Consider the following 23,985-nt stretch of genomic DNA (forward strand, 5'->3'; position numbering starts at 1 on the left):
AAAACCCAGTGTATGTCTTGCTTGTTGTTTTTTTTTAAATACAAGGTGAGCAGTAAATTACTTAATTACGAAAAATCTGAAAAAAAATATCGTTAAGAAACCAATGCTACTATTCAATCACTTCAGCATTAGTATAAACAAAATGAAGGATGTTTTCACGGAGAGATTTGAGCTATTCAAAAGAAATGCAAGTAGTCTGACTTTCATGGTAGATACTCTCAACACAAATTCTAATGAGATTATTTCATATATGCAAGGTATTTATTTTAAATTATGTGTATAATTGTGTATATAGTATATTTGTTTAGGATATATATATATATATATATATATATATATATATATATATATATATATATATATATATATATATATATATATATATTTATAATACAAAACAAATATACTATTGACATAAAAAAAGTTAGTGGCTCTTTAAAAACCGGGTAATGTTGTAAATTGTAACTTTTGGCTCTTTTGTCTCAAAAGGTTGCTGACCCCTGATATATGCCTATGTATACACAAACACGACCATTTTACATATAGGCCTACATCATTTTGCTTATGTTTCAAATAAGCCCTCAGTTTTAAAATCATCTGTCAACTGTGTAGAGTGTAAGTATAGTAAACATCTTGTATGGCAGGTGAGGTAGAGTTTCCTGGCTTCTGTGACCTCATGACATGCTGGATATGTGGATCATCAACTTGGGAACAGTTAATTTTTTCCTCTTTCTTATATACCAGGTGGTTGAATGTTAAATTTTTTATAACATGATCTTGACCTTGCTCCTCACATTTGTTTGAGTGTTGGGGGGGGGGGTGTTTATGGACTTAGATTTAAATAATTATCATTCCAATTTGATTTTATGGATTTTTAAACCACTAAAAAATAATTTTATTTTTTCAAAAGAATAAAAAAAAATGAATCGCCCATCTTTCACTCCTTAAATTAAAAAACAAACTCAGAAGATATTTTTAAAAGAAATTAATATTTTCTTGTAAATTATTACCTAGTTTCAGTTGACTACTGAGTGTATCCACTTTTGTACATGGGTCATGTGATAAAAAAACCAAATAAATTAACAACTTAAGTGGTCAGCATGCACACATTTCTCCTTCATTCAACTTGAATTTCAACCCAATCAACAGGTAGCCTAAGAGATTATGGAAGTCTCCATCCCTAGTAAAGATTTGTTTTTTAGCTTACATTTGACTAAAAACAATTTTTAATTAGCATTTTATTGGTGAAACTGCTGGATTTCTGTGATCTTGTTAAGGCTGGCTTTTGATGTTGTGTTTTTTTTCTTTTGAGCATTTGTTTGCAGATGGTAGTTGCTACTTATATTATAATAGCTAACCACTAAAATGCAAAATTAAAAAGTGTTTTATTTGTAAGACTTTAAGACATGTTTAATGCCTGAAATTGAACTGTGATTCAAGTTAAATGATATGAAATGCATGGCTGTTAAGCTCTATTATTGCACAAATATTTATGATAAAAAAAAAGGTTAAGTGAAGAAAATAAATAAGAAAGCCAGGAAAAAAAAAATTCGTATTTACAACAAACAAACGAAACAAAAAAGAGCTGTTTTATTTTTGTTTAAAAAACACCCAAATCAATTGAAACAAACTCTTGGGGACGTGTTCAATACTAGAGACATATCACAAGTTGGGCACAATTTTCATCACTGCGTGACTGTTGTGTACAGTTGGACTGGCGTTTCAAATACGGAGATGTGATGAATGCAAAAAAAAATAAAAAAATAAAAATAAAACTGAAATTGAAGCTTATTCCACAGATGTTCTCTTTCATTGCATTTATCCTTAGCATCAATTTACCATCACTATCAAATCATAAATAAACAGTTTCAACTAATGAGGTGGATTAGGCAAAAATAAATTGTTAAAATATATTTCTGTAGGATTTTGTGAGTTTCTTAAGAGTAGATACAAGAGCTATTTTGTTATTGGTTTAAAAAAACACTGAAAAATGACATGATATTATACTACTATTGCAGACAAAAGCAAAATTAAATAGTAGTTGTAAAATTTACATTGAATAAATTTTTTTAACGCCATCCAAGGTAATGTCCATTGATTTTTACGCTCTTATGCTGGCTTTGATTCGCTGTTTGGTGATTGTGATTTGGGGGTTCAAGACGAGTTAGTCTATTCTATGCAGGATTTGGCGTTGAGAGATTTTATTGTACAAAAGAAAATTTGAAGAGAATATTTTCCTATAAACCCTGTGGAAGATATTTGAAATTTTTTTAAACAAATCAATATATACATTTTCTTAATTTCGATTCATTAAAATATTAAACAGAAGGTTGATAAAATGTACAATATACAAAATTAGTGCATTAATACTAAATAGTATTTGTAGGGGAGATTATGTTTTTCAGATAATTTTTTCTAAGGAGTATTTTTATTTAGGGACATCTTTGATAGCTGACATTTTGTCTTAGATTACATTTCTGGAAGTGTTGTGATTCAGGGTATTTTATTTTGGATATTGATTTAAGATTTTGACTGTAAGGAAATTGTGAAGATTTTATCTGTAAAGATAATGTTCAACCTATTTAGTCTCTACAATTTTTGGTCCTTCAATATCAAGTTTTGATTTAGTCAATGAAGAGTTTGTCTCTGTATATTTCATATTAATTTAATTTTGTCTAAAAATGATTGATTCAAATTTTTGTCTATGAAGCTTTTATTTTGACAAATATTCTTTGACCAACAATCAGTAAAATCTTATCTAATAGCATTTTTCATAGCTATTGTAAATTAGCTTGCAACAAGAAAACTACATTACCCCAGAACCAAAAAAAAATGTCCTTCCACTCTACTCTGCATCCTCTGCAGCTGGAGAGGGTGTAACCTTGCCGACTCTCTTGATTTCAGGGGGTGGGGGCTCCTTGGCAAGATCTTCGAAAAGAACCATTCTTTCCTTGTATGATCTGTGGTCTGTGTGGCGCTCATACTTACTGCAGAGTTGAATCTTGGGCTGGAGATCATAATAAAAATTAAATTCTGAAGAAATCCAAGGTTAATTGAAATGGATTTGTTTATCGGTGGTCTATGGTAAATTGTGTTAAATTACACTTACAGAAATATATTTTTAAAGTAACATATTCAAGTTAGATTTTAAAATGTTAACTGATTCAAATGAATTAATTCATGTAAACTAAAATTTTTTTTAAATAAAATATTTTTATAATATATAAAAATAGGGTTAAAAAACAGCAACAATTATAAAAATTCTATAAGAATTTTTCAGCAGTAATTAAATAAATTAAATTATATAAACATTAAACATTTTAAACATTATGAATAGTTTATGTAATAGTTGAATAAAACTTAAAACAATATTTAGAATTATTGCGTTATGTAAACATGCTTTGCCAATAAAAAACTACAACTTACTGGAGCACTGGTAAATTTATCAGCCAGACGGTCAAAGCTGTAATGACAAAATAATAAATAATTCATTTTGAACAGTATATAGACCAAACCCCAAGATACACAATAAATCTAAATAAAGTATCTTATATAATAAAAGTTGAGGTTGAGACATTATGTTCATTTAAAAAAAAATTTAAACAATGAATAAAAATGCTACTAGTATCAAATATTATATTTTAAAATATTTATTATAAATTAAATAAGAGTATATCTTCTAGTATTAAAAATGTATGTAAGCAAGGAAAAAAACAGCCGACTAGCTGTAAATTAATCTGGCTAGAACATGGATGAAGAAAGAATAGTTTTTACTTACGACTCATCAACTTGGACAGTGGTGACTCCACGTTTGGCCTTGCCTTTGTTCATTTGCCTGGCACGTTCAGCCAGCTCAATCATCTTGAGGGAGGATTTAAAAAAATGTTATAACTGATTTTAATAGATAATACATATATAAATATATAGATGTATAGATACTGGAAATAATTTGTATTAACTATGATAAAAAAATATAATTTATGTTAAAAAATGAAATTATTTTTTTTTACATTTATTTAAAAAATAATGAAACAAGTGTATAAAGATCTCATTATTGAGCATACATCATATTGTTGTCTCTTGAAGCGTTGTTCCAGGTCATATTTGTCACCCTCAAGACGCTTGATGTGATCGTTCAGTTCCTTTGCTTTCTCAATAAGCTTGTCAGATGCCAATCCTATAAAGTCATTGATATGATAAGTGTCATTAGTGTAGTTCAACTTTTTTTAAAACAATGTTTTGGTTAATTTAAAACATTGAAAATATTTTTTTAATGTTTAAAAAAGCACTATTAACTGTTTGGTTTTTTTTTGCCAAATATTTTACATTTTTATTTTTTATTTTAACAAAATAATTAGCTAAAATGTTTTAAACATTTGAGTTATTTATTTCACAGCCATATATATATATATATATATTAATTATAATGTCTATAAAGACTTACACTAAACACAGTATAAAACTCATAAACAGTTACAGCTTATTATCCAAACCTGCCCTAAATCATCATCTTAACTCTAACAAAGATTGTAACAAAATTATGACTCTAAAAGTTTAGTGGATCTATCTTCTTCTTCGTTTTTGATTTTATTGTTGGAAGAGATTCCCTCCAACACAATTAAGTATACATGTCAACTGGTTATGCGCCATTGACTCCGATTTCTGCCTGCTTTTCTTTTTGGATTTGCTTCCATAGCCTTTGTCCATCCAAGAACAAGCAACAAGGCAGCAGTTATTTGATTTTGGAGTTGTCTCTCCTAGAAGAGCGGCTGTCCCCACGTAATGAGCCTCATCTGCCCATGGGTTCGAACTTGAGACTTTTTGGTTTAGCAACCATGAGCTTTACCGACTCGACCACACTGACCTCTGGATTTATAAACTTGAACCATACAGAAACTCAAAATCCCACCCTAACCTGAAATATTCCCCTGACTCTAGCACTAATAAAATATCACAGAACATATAATCAAAGAGTTGTAGAAGTTCTCCCCCTTACCATCAATGCTGAGAGGCTGGATGCGCTGAGCCAGGATTGCTTGCTTCTCCTCTTCCAGCTGTTCCTTAGACTTCTGAAGCTCCTCTTTGCTCATGATAGAATCCAACTAAAAGTTTCGGCACATAAATTTGAAAATCTTTGAGTTTTAGACACTAGCTCGTTAGTTCTTGTAGTCTCAGCTCTAATGAGTTTTTTAATTAATATAATAGTTGTGTGTGTGATGTGTTTTTTAAATGTCTGCTTTGAAAAAAATAGCAAAATAATATCAAAGGAAAAGAAATATGAAATTGTTTTTATAAGTTAATAAAAGTAGAGGAATGTGTAAAAAAAAAAGAAGTCTAAGAGCTATTGGAAAACTATATCTTCTAAAATAATTATAGTGACTATGTCTAAGATAAACATCTTAGAGTGAAATACTGAAAGAAAAATATTTAATTAACAGTAAACATTATTTAATGCTATTCTTTAAAAAAAAAAAGTCCGGTAATTAAATAATTAAAAGCAACGAGTGTTATTGAACTTCCTGCAGTACGGTAGTAGTGTAATTAACCAACAAACAATTGGTCTTATAAGCATTACCCTTTGGAAGAAAATAATCAAATGCTTTATTTTGTTTTCTTTCATTTTTGAGAACTAAAATTGAATATGGTATTAATCTATTGGATACATTAAAAATGATAGTTAAAAAATTATTCTTTTTAAATGAATTTTATATTGATAACAAGAGGAGATTTCAATGACGTTGATAACTAAATGTAAAGCTTGAAGCATGTGTTAGTCTATATATATATATATATATATATATATATATATATATATATATATATACATATACATACATACATATATATATATATATATATATATATATATATATATATATATATATATATATATATATATATATATATATATATATATATATATATATACATATAAATAAATAAATAAATATATATATATATATATATATATATATATATATATATATATATATATATATATATATATATATATATATATATATATATATATATATATATATATATATATATATATATGAATATACTACAGGCAAAGCAAATCGTGCATTAGAATTGTTAGCAACATAATTGAAAAATGAGAAGTTTTAAAAATATATTAGTCCGGGATGATAAAAAAAAATTGTATGAGTCCTATGATGTGTAAAATGAAAATTATAATGTTTTTTATACAAATTCTACTTTTTGTCAAACTCAATTTCCATTACAATCTAAAACAGAAAAGTATATACTGAAAAAACTGTTGACGAAAATTCACAAGATAACACGCTACATAACAATTAACTAGCTTTTGTAAGTAATATTTTATAAATTATTTCATACATAGCCATTTTTATAAATAATATGAAACAGATACAGCCACCTTCATGTACATGTCACTAAACTTTTGGAATATTGAATTTTTATTTTTATTTTCAAAGAGATATGAAAATAAATTTAAAATGTTGTTGAATTGTGAACAGAATTGACAAAGTAGGTTTTAATATATATGTTTATTTAATTTCCAAAAGTCCAACATTGTTTTTTAGAACAATATCTCTTTAGAAAAAAACATTTTTAAAAAACTGGGATCTATTCAGAAGGGAAAATTATTTTAGTTTGATGCAACTATTTGAATTTTTGAAAATGAAAATTTAGTCAGGTAGGTAATCAACCATCATTACAAACACTAAAAGAGGGAAATATAAACTTTTTAAAATCTGAAATTTAGTTAGTCAGGGAATAAAACATCATCACTATACCCAAACGTTGTAAATATAAAGTTTAAAATATTCATTTTAGTGTGGTAGGGAATCAACAATTGGTAAACATACATCAATCTGAGGGAAATATAAAAACAGGGATGTGTGGGAATGTGGGAAGTTGGAAAACAAAAAGATTGAGGCTGGAATCTTCAGGGTTCTTAGGGTGTTTAACAAATTTATCTTCAAGATATTGTTCTAAAGTATTTTTTTAAAAATGTGCTACTTTAAAATTGATGAAAAATGATTCTATATTAAATTGCAAAAATAAAAATGAATAGATGACAAAAATGTTTTCAGCCTCTTTTAATAATTTTCTAAAAGTTAGATACTTAGAAGCAAAGCAGCTTTTTTTTTTCATTTACAAATAAATCTTTTTGAGTGAAGAGGCTAAAAAAAAGGATGCAAAAATAACAAATAAATAAAAATGTTAAAACATTGGTTAGATTTATATTAGGTGTAAAGGCTTGGACAAGTCAAATCTAACACCAATTTTGTGTTTATTTACCCCATCAGATCCTCCCTGTAAGAAAAACGTGTTAGTATAAGTTGATAGTTAATTATCAGAAATAGGCAATAGTATCAACTTAGTTACACATTATAAAAAAGTACAAAAGGGAACTTAGTGTATAAACTTTAGAGCCTTTAAATTTAAGAGAATATTCTTATTTCTAACAAAAATTAGTTGTTGATTTTATTTTCATTATCTTTTTTTAAAAGGTTTAATTACATTATGATTTATTTGACAGCCATTTATTTATTAGGAGATCCAAAATGTTATAATTGCAGTTACCAATAAAAAATGTTTCTTTAAAATTTAATAAAAGGTGAACTGACAACTACAAAGTATCTGTTGTTAAATTGTTTAAAAACAGCTGTCAATTCAACACTGAATCAATTATTGAATTTTTTTATTATTTAATATCATTAGACAGTAATTATTTTTAAAAATTAATCCATTACAACATAAAAGCATATTAAAAATAACCAATAGCTAATTAAAGGGTTTGAAATAAATTTTGCAACAGTAAATAACTCAGCTACACTCAGCAAAGAAGAGAAAAAGAAATAAATTAAACATAACTAAAAGACATCTAAAAGTTAGTAAAACAGAAACACACAGAGACAAATGAGCCTTGTTAGTTTAATTTAAAAACAAAACTTTAAAAAATGATGGCACAAACAAATGGAACTACATTGCGGTCTTTAGGATGAACTCTCCCCTTATGTGTTTATTTGTTTTACTATAAAAACACTTTATTTTACTAAGAAAAATGGTTTTAAATACATAATAGTTTTTGGAATGTCTATGACAATAAAAAAAACAAGCAAAAGAAAGATTAAAAAATTAATAATGCTGTGTTTATTTTATTGTTTCTGCTATATTATTAAAAAATGAATTTTAATTTTCCTTATTTGCATGAATAAAATTAACATTTTTTAAACATGACAGACTGAAAACCTTTCACGGTGCTTGATAAAATAGTCAGTACTTACTAAGGAATTTTAACTTGAACCAAACCTTGATTAAGACTATAAAAAAATTCTTAAATGATCTATTATCTTATAGACATTAATTAATAATGCTCAACATATTTGACTGAAAATGATTATTTAAATTAATATCTATATCAATTTTTAAAACTGCTTTTATTTCCTAATTTTATTCTTTGTAGTGAAGTAGAAAATGACACGGTCACTGTGTTGTTTATTATGTAAGCTTTTTATTTCTAGTTTTATAATAAATAAATGCATTGAACTTTATATCACCCTTACATTTCTCAAGTACTGTATAAACTGTATTGGAATTAAGTTTGTTCATTTATAATGGAATTTTAAAATACATGTTGTGCAAGTTTTTATTGTGTGTCTGTGTGTTGCTACAAGACCGCAATAAATCTAGATGACTCACTGAACCAGGCACCTTTTCCGAGTCGCTCTTCTTGGAGATCTTGAAGTTGCGGCCCTTGGGCTTCAACCTCTCCTCTGCCTCCTTCTTCTTCTTCTCACGCTCATCCTTCACCCTGGTCTCCTCATCTTGCTTCTTCCTCCTTCTTTCTTCCTGTAAAGGAGATCACGCAAAAATAAACTCTTAAAAAGATATTAATAGATAATAATAAAAACATACAATAATACCCAAAAAAAATTTTTTAATAATTAAAAATGTCTTTAAAAAGGCTTAAAAAATTGACACCAAAATATATTCTTATATATTATACTGATTAATCATGTTGAGCCTACTTAAATATTAATTCAAAGGTGACTGGAAAGATGCGCAACGGAAAACTGCTCACATTTGTTTTCTTAAGTTAAGCATTTATAGACATTACAAATAGTGACTAATTGTACACTGTAGAATAACAAAACATGTTTCCATGAAATATAACAAAATTAAAGTGTAGTAGTATAATTAGTTTGCATTTGCATTTTTCTATTTGTGCAGTTTTCTGTTGCTCAGTTTTCCATTCTACAGTTTTCCAATCTCGCATTTTTCTGGGAACCAAATTCAACAGAATAAAATAATGTTTCTATCAACATAATCTAAAAGTCAATTAATTTTTAAAATTATCTTCTATTCTCTGTAGGCTAGTTGTGAAAAGTGTTTTCAATTTAACTAAATTAGCACCCTAAAGAGCCTGAGTTTAGCGCAAGACAATACATACTATGAATCTGAAAGTAACACTCCACCTTCATGTCTAGGATTTTAGAGTAATACTAAACTAAAATAAATTTAGCTTCAGTGTAATGCTGTACCCATCATACATTGGGTACCAATGTCTTAAATGTATAAAGTATCTGGTATTCTTACGATGTTCAGTTTCTACTGACCTCATCAGCCTTCCTCCTGACCTCCTCCTGAGCTCTGTACTCAGCCAGTCTCTTTTCTTCCTCAGCTCTTTCCTTCTGGCGCTGGATCTGTTCAACAACACCAACAATTTATTCACACACTGCAGTAATGATACACTAGAAGCTAACACTTATAAAGAAATAAGTTTACATTTTTTTTTACCTCAGTAATGATACACTAGAAACTAACACGTATTTAAAAAATAGGTGAAAAAATAGGTTAAAGTGTGAATATTTTTAAAAAAAATCCATTTAAAATTAATGCCATAATCTAGAGGTAGATAAAAATACAAACACATTTTTAATATTTTTTAATGTAAAAAATGTTACAGAATATATTGTCTTCTTGCAAAATTTTATGTTTTAATAAAAAATTACTAGAAATTAAGAAATCTCATGGTCCAAAAAAAAAATGTAAATAAAGATCCTGAAGGGAGAATTCACATACTCTTTTCTCCCTAAGGTTGCGGATCTCCTCCTCTTCCTTGACCTTCTCAGCCTTCCTCATCTCCTCGTACTCAGCTAAGTCAGCAGCTTGCTTTTCCAAGCGAGCTCTCTTGGCTTCCTGTCATTTTATACAAGAGCAACATGTCAAGGTCAGATATGAAATAGTTTCGAAACAAAATATTGTTAAAATAGAAATATATATATAATACATATATAAACACACACACACACACACACACACACACACACACACACACACACACACACACACACACACACACACACACACACACACACACACACACACACACACACACACACACACACACACACATACATATATATATATATATATATATATATATATATATATATATATATATATACTATGCATAAAGATACTATCAACATATATGTCTCATCTATAAAAAAATGTAACAATATTAAGGTTAAATAATAAAATAAGTACCTCCATGGCTCTCTTAGCTTCATTGGCATCATCCGCATTTCTGTAGAATTACAAAAGATTATTATAATAGCATTGTTCCTTGGTTTTCAAGTCATATAGTTTAGAAATTTTAAACTTACAAAAAACATGCTATGAATATGTTATTAAATGTATCAAAAAGATGGAGGCCTATTTAAAAATGTTAATAACATTTTGATTGATAAAATGAACAGATTTAAATACATTATTTTTTTAAAATATTTTATATCCAACTCCATATAAAATCATTCATTCAATCTATTGCATATATAAAGTTTAATTTGACCCTCAATATATACCGAAGCAAAAGATACATGAGAACTGGACATTAATGTTTTTTAAAATATACAAGAAATATTTCTGGAATTGTTTAAGTATAGCAAAACAACAATATATACACACACACACATATATACATACAACAACAATTTATAGGTGGGGACAAAAGAAATTATGAAATTGAATCATAAAACTTAATGAAAAAAATAGCTAAATTGATTTGATAGGTTTAAAATTATGCATGCAGTTTACGAACATAGTAAAACCAAATACATTTATAAAAAACAAAAATGCTAAACTTTAAAAAAAAATTCATCAAAATTATCTACTGACAAAATTGCGTAAATTAAAAAATGATCGTTGCTAAAATAAGAATAATTTAACGGAAAACAAAATGTGCACAGTATAGACTAGTGTGTCATAAAATGAAACATCAATCCGGCTACAGCTACTTGTAGTTAACTCACACAGGTGTTCCTCCCTCTTGGATTTCAGTTCTTACATCATCAACATCAGTGGATTATAAATAGATTGTCATATTAGTATTGTTAATTCAACATTTAAAAGAATTAATTGTTTAATACAGTTAAGAATTTTATTAAAAACAAGTATTATAATTTAAATAACAACATACAGTGAGTTAAAAAAAAGTGTAATTGTAAATCAACTTAAAATATTTAAAGAAAACAAGAAAGTTTAAAAATATTATATTCAGCTAATTTAAAACTAACTGGGTGGTGGAGCAGGTGACACCAATTATATTGTTTCTTAAATATAGTACCATTATTACAGCTAGATCATTCATTTTGCCTGATAAAGGATTTTTATAAAGCTAGACTGTTATAATTTACCATATTACAATTTGACTAAAGCTCGAAGTTTAAAAATTAAAAGTTAGTTGTCTTTAAAAAAAATGGTTAGATTACAACAACAAAAGCATTTTGAAAAGTTGTACAAATCATTTGACAATAAAACAAACATACCTGGCATAATAGCAATGATAGTGCACAAATAATGCAGCTGTTTAGTGCATTCTTATAGCTTTTTTTATAAAATATGTTTTCATACAAATTTCATTACCAAAATCTGGCCACTCATGAAGGCTATATTTCAAAAGTAAAATACTCTCTTTAGTGTTCCTTTTGTCCAACAAACATATGCATTGTGTTTTGTGATATTTTTTTTTTAGTTATCTTCATTTTTGTTTATCAATTTAAAAATGATAGATCTAATACTTGAAAATGAAAAATTGCACCAAAAAGCTTGAATTAATTATACAAGTTAATTTCAAACCAATTATGTGTTTTTTACTAGGTAGATTAAAAAAATTAATGAATAAGAAAATGTAATTGATTAATTAATAATAATATTGAAATCAACAACATCAAATTTCTGTCATTAATTTATAAGAAAAATTCAAACAGGTGAGTGTGAATTAATTTTGGACAACTGAGAACACTCTGCTTGACTTACTGGTCACCTCCAAACTCATGGGATCTCTCCTCATGGTGCTCCCTGAGCAAACAGGAAAATGTGGTGGCAATTATTGAGTCAACAATAGGTGTATGACCATTGGATTAGAATGTGATATTTGATTGTCTCATAGGATCTAGTAGCTGACTGAAGCATTAGCTTTGGGCTCAAGACTTCACTATGTTTACTGTCTTACTGTAGTATAGAATCTTAACAGACTGAGTTCAAATATAGAATCTATTCTGAATTTTGTGTTGGAAGAAATTTAGTTTTCAAAATTGTGAATCTAGTATAAAATGCTGTGTTTCTTAAAAGTTCCTGATCAATACCAATGATGAAGGCATATTTACTATTTAATGGACAGCACATTTAAAACTTGCAAACAACAGAAGTGTGCATTACAAAAAAAAATACATATGATTTTTCAGCAAGAAACAAATGCTTTCATTCAATCAAGCTACTGAGCTAAGACTATGACGTTACATTAACTTTAACACAAACATTTGATTGAATTTAATTATCATCCACAACATTGAACAGCCAAATAAACCACACAAAAAAACCATTAAAGAAGTGTGGGTGGGGGAAGATAATAAAGGTAGAATAGTCTCTGAATAGTTGATAAAAATAAAAATATCTGGATCTCGATTAAATCTAGACAAGATTATTCTAGCCTAGATTCTTGATCTCTAGAGAACTAGTACTAGAGTTAGATAATATTAGATATGATATAGAATATAGACTTAGATCTAGATCTAATTTCTAAATATCAGTTCATATCGGTTTTACTTGGTTGTTTGTTTGTTTAAGTTTTCCGAGAAAAGAATAGATTTCTATATAAAAATATAAATTATAGATTTCTATATAGAATCTACTAGTATATAATTATAAGGTAATCTATCGTTTTGGGTACGTAAAATCGCCCGCGATTTGTAATGTGAAAAACAGGTGACTCCTTAAATTTTAATAATTATTTCACATTTTGAGGAAGATTTATGTTTTAAAAAATTCAAAAATGTTTCCTTGATTCATTTATGTACCTGTTTTTAAACAATTGAATTAAAACTTTTCCGTAATAAATGAAGACAAACGATGTTTCCAACAGATGCAACCATGCTCATTTACTATAGCAGCCATCTTGTCTAAGTTTTATATTTATAAGCTTTTAGCGCCAGATTCAGGGGGAAGCCACTCTATTTTACAAATGGCTGCTGTTTATATAGCAAATCTTGCTCTCAGACACTGCTGTTTAAAGTTAATTTCTGGCCTGTATCGATATATTTAGCCATTGATTTAGGTTTATTATTCATTTATCTATAATATTTGACACACAAGTATGACAATATACTTCTATTAAAGCCTTGACAATGAGGTAACGTTTTCGTACATAAATAGCCGCGGGCGATTTTACGTACCCAAAACGATAGATTACCAATTATAATATAACACTTTTTTAAATTTTTAGTTACATTTCTAATTCTTGGCTTGTTCTAGTAATAAGTAAGAAGTAATACTACAGTACTAGTTGTCTGGTATCGACTATAAAATACAACATGGATCAGCATTGGCTGTGTGTAAAAATTTAAATACCCTTGCTCAACAGTCAAAATAAAAAATATAATCTACCTTTAGATCTACACAAGTTCTACATGTTCTAAAACTAAAGGGCTGCATAAAAAGAATAGATTTACGTGCAAAGTTTCTTCCAGGCATCTCTTCGGGGGGGGGGGGGGGGCACCCCCCGAAGAGATGCCCCCCCCCCCCCCCCGAAAATTTCAAATGCCCGCCCGGAGAAAAAAGTCTTGAAGAAACACTGTTTACGTGATCATGCTTTCATTGGTGATCAATCCACCATAACTCGATTTATGTTTTTCGTTTGTTCTCTGATGAGTCACTTCCCCTGACATAGATTATCTACATACTTTATTTTTTATATTCGTTTTTTCTTTTTTCTTTTTTTTTTCCTAGGGGGGGGGGGTGTCCATTAATGACATCACACTCATATGGAAGGGGTGTTCGGAATTTCGTGACGATTAGTTTGTGGGAAGGGGGAAAGGGGGGGGGGCAGAAAGCGCGAGGACACGCTATTGCATATAGTAAGTTTAGCAACAGATTTTCAGCCGTTATTACCAGTTTTTAAAAGTTGTTTTTGGAAATTGTAACTGAAATGTATTTATATATAATCAGCGTTAACTTAGTTCAGTAAATGTTTTTCACAAGAAATGGATGTTTTAAAAACAAAAAATGCAGTTTTGCTAAAGGCGGGAGTGAGGGGGGGGGGGGGTGGGGAGGGGGGGCTGTAGTCTTAAGTATAATATCACTTTTGGGGCGGAGGTTAGGCTTTCTGTGACGATATTTTACGATGGGGAGGAGGGGGGGATCTTCCAAAAAACGTGTCGTCATTTGTGGGTGACCCATTGATAAGTAAATTATTTATTAGATATGGTTATAAAGAAAAAACTGTTCGCGCTGGGCTCAGTCTATGAATACTTTAGGAATATCATGTATAAAATATTTAAAAATATATAAAATATAAACTCTACATAATGATCCTCAGTTAAAACATTCAGCCTGCACATTTGATTAGTAGATCAACCTTACAAAGAAGCTGAGATGTTAATGTGCAAGAGTTTTTGCAAGATGCACTAGGAAGAAAACATCAAAATATCTCAGAACTTTTCTAAATTCCCTTTTTATGTTTTCAGACCCTTATTAAAATTCTTAAACTTGCTTGAATCTACTAATAAGAAGCAATGGGCAGTGGCATGTTGTTTTATAAAATGCTATTAAGCGTGTGCTTCTTAGTGTGTGTATTTAATACATTATTATTGATTAGCAGTTGTTATTTATATGTGTGTAAAGTGTAGTGAGTTCTTTTGGTGTGTTTCTACTAGGCGTGTGCTAAAATATTTTGTTTACAAATGAATGTGTGTATGGTGTTCATTTATGCAAATTTTTTGCGTTGTTTTTTATAGTGTAGGCTCAATATGATTGGCATGTCAGTACCAGTAATGGACATTTTAAAAATAGCCTACGTGTGAGCTTATGTCTATATGTTTATGAGTCAAATTTATCTACGTTTATCTTTTATAGCTTCGAGTGTACAAACGTGTTTTTGTATATTATATGTACTGTATATTTATGTGTACATGTGTGTACATGCTGGCACAAGTATATCACAGCCCCACCCCTTTCCCTATGCACTATCATCAAAAGCCTATATCAAACTTCACCTAACACCGCACAACACATAGCCCAGGTTCTAGACTTCTACTTCAAGCCGGCTACAGATTTTGGCAGCGTAACAAAAAATGTGTAGGTAAATTAAAAACTAGGAACGGGAAATGGAGGGGAGGTGGAAGACACAGGAACCCAGCTAGAAACGAATAAAAAAAACTCGTTGCTACGGAAACGAGAATGCGTGTGCTGACTTACGCCGATGTAGACTCTTCCGCGGCCTGTGCTGGGGCTTCTCTAGAAAGGTGATCACAGTGAGAGAGTTAATGAAGCGACGTGCCAAAACAGTCAGCGTTAATGTTAATGATCGCATGTTAATGTCAATGTAAAATATTACTGCTGGATTATTTTAAGAATTATGTTAATGATTATGAAAAGTAAAAGCTTGTGTAAAATGTTTGTGTTAAAGATTATGTAAATGTTATGTTAAAGATAATTTAAAAGATTACGTTAAATATGCTATAGAAGGTTATGTTAAAGGTTATAATTAAGGTTATGAGGTTATGACAAAGTATATATGAATCGTTACGTGTATGACTTTGAGATAGATTATGTTAAACATGATGTTATACAGACTATTTAAATATGACAATGAGCTTGCCAAAGGCGAGTTTTTGCAGCATATTCCATTAATGCAGTAATGCCACAGGCCAAAGTTTTGAAGATAGTGTTGACACTCTGCCCTGGTGTGTGGTTAAGTTTAAAATATTTGTGAGTGACATGTTTTAAATTATCCGTTTGTGGGGGGGGGGGGCATGTTTTAACTTTATCGTTTATGGGGGCGCCACGTCTTAACTTTACAGTTTTTGGAGGGGCATATCTTAAACATGTTGTGTGTGCGGCGCTTTTAAAACATATCCCTATTATGATTGGGTCATGTCTTAGCTCTACTGTTTTTGGAGGGGCATATCTTAAACATGACGTGTGTGAGGCGCTTTTAAAACATATCCCTGTCATAATTGGGGCATGTCTAGACGTTACTGTTTGTCTACAACACAGTGTGTGACACGCTGCTCATAACGTGGCCATGTTATGAAAGAGGCGCGTTGTCTGAACGTCTTACTGTGAATTGAGTGAGGTGCAGCGCCCCTTGTTTGTGTCATTGAAACATGCGAAAGACACAGCGCCATTTGATTGTGTGTGGTAGATTAAGCTGTGTGCGCAAAGGCAACACTTCACTGACAATTGCAGTTATTGAAACATACGAAGGATATTGAATAACGATTAATTACGGCCCTTGTTATGCTTGCTTGATAAAACGGCCATTTTAATGTTATATTCATACACTGACCATTGTTATATTAGTTGGACAAAATGGTTATACGATGGCCATTGTTATGTTAGTTGGATAAAGTGGCCTGTACATCGTTGTGTTAGCATGATAAATTGGCCCATGTTAAGTTAGGTCAATGCAAGATTAAAATTAAATTAAGATTGTTGCGAAGAAACTTTTTCAGCCATTGATGTTAACGATATACTTTGTCACGGTATGTAGATAGAGGCCTACGAATTGCCGTGTCAAAATTAAATTAATTTTAATTAATACTTACTCCTCCCCGCCAGCCTCACTGTGGAAAAAAATTTAAAAAAAAATTAAATTAAATAAATAATGTTTATGTATTAAAATAGGGTCTTTTATTTTAAAAACATCTACATTTACAGGACGGTGAATAAATAGCAAAGTTGTGAAGTCTTCGCAGTAGCAATGTAAAAATTGAAATGACTTAAGTTCATCGAACTTATTTGTTTTCTACCCATAAACACATTACTGCTAAACTCTTCATTACTAAACATAACTCGATACAACACATTCATACCTTTGCTTAACACACCCTCATTACGATATAATCGAAAAACTAGTATTAGATCCAGTATTAATCCTAGATCTAACTCTGTTCTGCCAGACGGCTGTCAGACCACCAGTAGAGAACAATCAGACATACAACTACAGAAACGGATATGACGTCACGAGTGTGGTACTTACACGGTCTGTTCCTCTTCAGACATCTTGGTTCAGCGCGGCAATCTCTAACACCAGAACCTCAGGCAACCTGCACACACAAAGGTATCATTTCGTCAGAGTAAGTATAATTTCGTCAGAGTAGGTATAGCTTCGTCAGAGTAAGTATAGCTTCGTCAGAGTAAGTATAGTTTCGACAGAGAGGGTATAATTTTGTCAAACGAGGTATTTTGTTGTCAGAGTAGGCATAGTTTCGTCACAACAGGTATAGTTTTGTCAAACGTGGTATTGTTTTGTTAGAGTGGATATAGTTTCTTCAGAGTAGGCATAGTTTCGTCACAGCAGGTATAGTTTTGTCAGAGTATTTATTATTTAATCAGCGATTGGATAATTTAGCCAGTAGAAGTATAGTTAAGTCGGGATAGGCATAGTTTCACTTGAAGGTAATTTTTTTTTCTTAAGCAGACATTGTCTCACCACGTACAATCTAGCGTTGTGTATGTTTAGTAATGTGCCCTTAGGGTATGTACAGTTTAGCTTATAGTTTAGTTAATATCTGTAATGCTTCTTGTGATAAACTTTAGTTTTTCTTTCTACAATGTAGGTGTAGTTTGATTTTAAAAATGAAAGTATAATTTCATTACAGAAGGTTTAATTTCCTGTATGTTGATTGTTTTATTTATCTTTAGCCTTGTATAACAAACATGTATAGTATTCGGCTTTCGATTTAAGCAGAGAGAGAGGATATTTTCTTGAACATAAAATTAACTGTATCGGCCTAAATGGTTTGGGAAGTAGGAGAAGGTATTGTTCTTTTTAGAACATATTTTGTTCCTTTATCTAAGGTAAAAATTAATGTTTTTATTAACAAAAGTCGTTTTTATTCAAATACACCATGGGGTGTTTCGCTTTCCATCAATGTTATTAGCTGGTGGCTGTTATAGGCTGCTGTATTTTATTTTTAAAATTCTAGCAAATTGCAAATTAAAAAAACTATAATTAATATTGACAAAACAATACTCATCCCCTCCCCAAAAAATATAGATAAAATTAGCAACAGAGTTTCTTCCAGGCATTTCTTCGGGGGGGCGAAGCCCCCCCGAAAATTTTTTACCGCCTCCCCCCCGAACGAAATAAAATTTATATAATTTATATAGAAAATATATACTTTTAACAGTGTCCGCCCCCCCGAAGAAAGTCTACCGCCCCCCCGAAAATTTCAAGTGCCCCCCCGGAGAAAAAAGTCTGGAAGAAACACTGATTAGCAATGTTCGTGAACCCACCCAGGAGTACTGCGGTTCTAATTTTATTTCTTTTGTAGACAACTTTAAACCTCCCTAAAATTTCTGTAATTTTCTTCCCCCAAAACAATGTGTTTATGGTTAAAAAAGTTAACGTGTAAAATCTTTATAGATCTAGTAACAACAACTGGCCTAGATAAACTTCCATTTGCTACCCAAGGCAAAAGCATGTGAAAAGAAGAAGAAAAATTTACGCCCACACAAAAAGGGGAGACTACTCTAAATGTTTCACCTAACTGGACCAGCTGTTTTAGTGTGAGAGAAGAGACGGCAATGGGGGGGGGGGGGGGGGGGGGTAGTTAGAGGGAGATAATTATGTCATGTACACAGAGATAAATGAAACCTGAGTTGAGGTTCTTTGCTCCCTAGTCTGTGCCGGGTTAAGAATGCAATTTGTGTTTCTCAAATATACAAGAAAAAAAACGTCAATATAAATAGGGTAACCTAATTTTTAGCAGATGCAATAAAATATTTGTTACAAAACGAAATCTTTTCCGTTTAAGTTTCAGACTAAATACCTTTCATTTTAAGATATTATTAAATAAAAGCTTGTTATATTAAAACGTTTTTTATGATTTTCTTTTTCAGTATATAAGTTATCAGTATTAAGTGCCCGAATTTTCGCTCTAGACTGACGACTGAGGAAGCAAATTAAATTAAAGCTTAAATAAAAGCTTGTAAAAGATCGCTGCAAGAGAAGTGATCAGATTGTTGCAAGAAATGACCCCAAAACCCATCCACCCACATCCTGTTATTGTGCCCTTGTACAACCAGGTAAGGGAAACAACTTGTCACACTAGTTAATAGTTTTACGGTTTAACTTTAACTCAGTCAGCTTTCTTCAAGACTCTGCGTTTAAACCTGTCATACCAACCTCCTCCCCGATGATAAGTTTTAATTTTAAAGTTTAACTACATAATAAGCTTTAAAAAAAATTGAACGTTAAAAACTTAATTTTCCAATATTGGAAGCATTCTTAAATTCTAATTTTCTAGATTGTTCTGAATATTAGTTTAAAAAAATATGTTGTCTTATTGCAAAGGAAATACTTTTGTCACGTGTTTGAGTGATCATACAAAGAATACGCCTTTAGTAAACGTTATGTAAACTGTTTTTTTTTTCTTCATTTCACGTCCCTTCTCCCGTGTAGCAGGTACACATAGAAGTAACACTCCCTGTTCAGCTTTCCAGAACACCAAAGAATGCTGTGTATGCTTCGCTTTCTTGTAGCATAATTTCTTAGACTAGTTATTTTTAGACACGGTGAGCTGAAGCGAACATGGTTAACGCCAGGTAAGCAGTTTCAGCCCCCCCCCCCCACCACACGTTTTTGTGGGGGATATGTGTGTGTGTGTGTGTGTGTGTGGGTGTGTGTGTGTGTTTATCCCAGTTCTGTCAGGCAGGTAAAGTAGGCTTACAGTGACGTAGGCAAGCAATAGTTTTTAAAACAAATGCGATTCGCTCCCTTGTACTTGAATTATCGTTCCTGATCTTTGATCTTGGCATAAAGCAACTCATACCGATTTCTTTTTACTGTCGGTTTTGTTAAGCGAGCAGAAATATTTAAACCATCTTAAAATAGTCGATCTTTTACTTATCCAGAAAGAACATTATTGAACTCAATTTTCCTGATCAACAACCTTAGATTAATTAGAATCCCAAACAGTGTTAATGAACTTTGTTTTTTTTATATTTAGAACATAATTGAAACAATTACATCTACTCACTTGAATAAATGTTGATACGTTAATTTCAGTCTAACGGAATATGTTAAGTGTTGAAGGAGAAGGAGAGGTCATAATTATTGTACATATATATTTGTGACTTTATATATATATATACATATATATATATATATATATATATATATATATATATATATATATATATATATATATATATATATATATATATATACATGTACACCGCGTTTACACCTGAGACATCTATACTACACATGTCTAGTAAGTATACATGTTCCGTGGGGAAAATGTTTACATACAATATTAACTTGTTGCGAGATTTTTCTAGTGCAAACGGAGTATAATACACTTGTAATCTAAATATATTTACAAATATAAAATTAGATTTTATAGCTTAATTCGTATTCAAAACAATCAAGGAATATATATATATATATATATATATATATATATATATATATATATATATATATATATATATATATATATATATATATATATATATATATATATATATATATATATATATATATATATATATATATATATATATATATATAATATATATGTGTGTGTGTGTGTGTTTTGTGTGCGTGTTTTATAATATGTATCACCATCATTATATATAGATACATATATTTATAAACCAGAGTGTCATTACAACATAAATTGCGTATTAAATGTTACCTAGGCTAACTTATAACTCGGATATGATTTCGCTAAGCGCATTGACAATGAGAGAACAATGCTTAGGTTTTTATAGATAGACATCTTTTTGTAAGTAAATAATGATTTAGAATTTGCTATAATTTAATTTTTTGTTTTAATAATTTATAAAATTACAAATAAAACATTAATTTGGAAAATATGTTTAACCTTCTAAACGAATGTTGAATAACAGAATAAAAGATAAACTTAGATAAACCATCCTTTCAGACGTGAAACATAAGAACTCAAAAACCTTTCAAGAAATCAACAAATCCGAGAAATCAATACATAAATTTGGATAAAATCGATATAATCAGAACGTTTTTTCCCGAGGCTTGAAACAACTTACCTACAGCAGAAGTAAAATGGCAGCGGACACCGGTAGATGGCTGCGAACAACCTTGACATTGACACGAACCAATCAGGTTGTCGAGTTTAGCGAGCAAAATTTACATCAAATTACCAACACTGAGTTGCTGTTATTTTTACGTATGATTTAAATTAAATACTCACCTTTTGGAAATATTAAAATCTAAAACGTCTACACAGTCTAGGAAAGCACACGTGAGAAACGAAACAAACTAAAGGAGCTACAGTGTGTGCGAGGGCGCTAGTGTATCCGTGGTGCCGGGGGGGCTCTGGAACACAGGTGCACGGGCTTACCTAGAGTAGGACGAAACAAGATGGCTGCCCAGGAGATAAGCTGGAATGTTTCTGAGAGCGAGTGAGGGGGAAGAATGATGTTTATCGAAACACGCTCGCACACTGCACGTCCTCGGGATAGGCTCATTTTCGCCGAAAAGGGGAGAATGGTGTCTATTTTTAGTTAAATCTTAACCGGAAGTTTAAATCAAACTTGGAAAATAAAATCTTCTGGTAAACAAGGCAACAGTTTTTCTTAATATTTTAAAAAAAAAGGTAAAAATAAATTATATTTTTAATGCGGATTAATTTGAAATTGTTTATTTAGAAGAGGTTTATAAATATGATCAAACTATTTTTAGAATGGGCTAACCTGCGCGGGCGTCTGATCGCTGAGCCAGCTTCTAGCACCAGGCTTAGCACGGTGCATCCTTTTATAGTATGTACCTCTGTGCTGGGACACATTAGCGAACAGGCTAGAAGACAGAGTGAGAGAGTGGCAACACTCTGACATAGGGGTAGGAGAAAACCTACCTGTATTAACAACGTACGTCTCCTACTTTCAGTCAATCCGGTGAGGGATAAGTAAAAACAACAAATTTTCTGTTTCTCTTCACCTCACGGTGGGAGCTCATTTGGACGGAGAGGTGAAAGGTCAGCGTGGAGGTGGAGCTATTAACTCTGAAACTCAACAACGATCGCCTCTAAAAATAGGTTAAAAAAAAAACACTGGCGAATTAGCACTGGCTGGTGTGGTCGTTTCAAGTTACTCTGTCCCGACTTTTTATAAGTTAAATGGTCAGGCTTGTACCACATGAACTATATAGATGCGATATTTCTTTGACAAGCCGGTCATATATATATATATATATATATATATATATATATATATATATATATATATATATATATATACTACACATACATATATATACTACATATATTATATATCATACATATATATATATATATATATATACTACACATACATATATATACTACATATATTATATATTATACATATATATATATATATATATATATAAATATAAATATATATATATATAAATATAAATATATATATATATATATATATATATATATATATATATATATATATATATATATATATATATATATATATATATATATATCAGTAGTTTTACGATGCGTTGGAGAGGAGGTAGTTTTTGAACAACACTGGGTGACCTCAATCCTTGGATGATACAGCAGGGCAGCTGTTTATCCATCGATTGTGGCACATCTCACTATCTTGCTTTGGAAGCTTTACAAGAACATATATAAAGTTATTTTATTGACCAACCACACACATAATAATGTTATAGCCCTATCATTTAGGACCTGCTGATATAAACTCGAAAACAGTCAACTTTAATGAGCGCATGTTTGAACAACTTGGATTTACAGTATCATATGTGACCCGACCTTAAGAGACCGCTGTGATTACATCCTCTCATTTAGCTTAGCGAAAAATTGCCCTTTCTTATCTAGCTCAGATGAAGTAGAGTTCATCTGTTTATTGGAGGTTTGTGTTTGAAGTAATTTACAGATACTGCAATCAAATACATGAAGAATAAAATGTTTAAAATGTGGCTCCAGTTACGTTTTATCATGCTTTGTCAAAATGCGCTTAAACTCCTTCCTCTGGACTTGAAAAGGGATACAAATAACGATGCCAAACACGGCGATAATAGTGATGCATCCTAACAAGCGAGAAGCAAAGAGTTGTTGGTGAGGTTGTTTTATCATTTTGTTTGACACTTTCACATCCCCTCCGCACCATATTTTACCACCACCATGCAATCTGACATCACGCTGTCAATGTCACATTTTTAGTTTTTAAAAACAACAACTTTTTGGTTTCTACATCAACGTTCATGAGGTAAGTCAAGGATAGCAAATCAGTACAGCCAATATATAAACGATCTATGAGTCAAGCTTATATTTGTCTACATGTAGCCTACACGCCGACTGCGGTATATGAAATGTTATGGTGGAGTCGTGTAGCAGATCAGTATCTGGTTCTAGAACTTCTGACGTCCACTCAGCTCTATTGCGTACCTGAGAAAAAATTGCATCGTTCGCAAGTGGACAGATAAAG

The 23,985-nt window shown here is 30.7% G+C and overlaps 1 protein-coding gene across 17 annotated transcripts; it reads right to left on the reverse strand.

Annotated features, from left to right (window-relative positions):
- Window positions 1–970: 970 nt before the first annotated feature.
- LOC131940105 (troponin T, skeletal muscle) lies at window positions 971–22,006 on the reverse strand. Of its 17 annotated transcripts, none has more exons than XM_059298804.1 (17): window positions 21,885–22,006; window positions 17,534–17,600; window positions 17,100–17,117; window positions 15,748–15,786; window positions 12,313–12,354; window positions 11,307–11,336; window positions 10,543–10,582; window positions 10,075–10,191; window positions 9,609–9,695; window positions 8,704–8,841; window positions 7,288–7,302; window positions 4,997–5,102; window positions 4,065–4,177; window positions 3,779–3,861; window positions 3,427–3,463; window positions 2,816–3,007; window positions 971–2,246 (listed from the first exon to the last, which is right to left on the reverse strand). In XM_059298804.1, exons 2-16 carry the CDS (start codon window positions 17,554–17,556, stop codon window positions 2,846–2,848), a joined length of 1,050 nt encoding a protein of 349 aa, XP_059154787.1. In that variant the 5' UTR covers window positions 17,557–17,600; window positions 21,885–22,006; the 3' UTR covers window positions 971–2,246; window positions 2,816–2,845. The 17 variants fall into 17 exon arrangements, with proteins under 17 accessions (XP_059154787.1, XP_059154702.1, XP_059154857.1 ...); XM_059298719.1 differs by lacking the exon at window positions 21,885–22,006 and adding an exon at window positions 21,735–21,878; XM_059298874.1 differs by lacking the exon at window positions 21,885–22,006 and adding an exon at window positions 21,571–21,668.
- Window positions 22,007–23,985: the final 1,979 nt, after the last annotated feature.

The sequence above is a fragment of the Physella acuta genome, unplaced genomic scaffold (genome assembly GCF_028476545.2).
Source record: "Physella acuta isolate Inbredline_101_S28 unplaced genomic scaffold, ASM2847654v3 ptg000006l, whole genome shotgun sequence".
NCBI classification, from domain to species: Eukaryota; Metazoa; Mollusca; class Gastropoda; family Physidae; genus Physella; species Physella acuta.

What these genes read in the sequence shown, in the direction of transcription:
- LOC131940105 (XM_059298804.1), bottom strand. Translation starts at nt 17,556, where the DNA reads ATGTCTGAAGAGGAACAGACCGT. An exon ending in TCAGGAGGAAGGCTGATGAG is followed by an intron (nt 8,842 to 9,608) that starts GTCAGTAGAAAC and finishes TCTCCTTTACAG; the next exon opens with GAAGAAAGAAGGAGGAAGAA. An exon ending in CCAGCCTCTCAGCATTGATG is followed by an intron (nt 4,178 to 4,996) that starts GTAAGGGGGAGA and finishes ATGACTTTATAG; the next exon opens with GATTGGCATCTGACAAGCTT.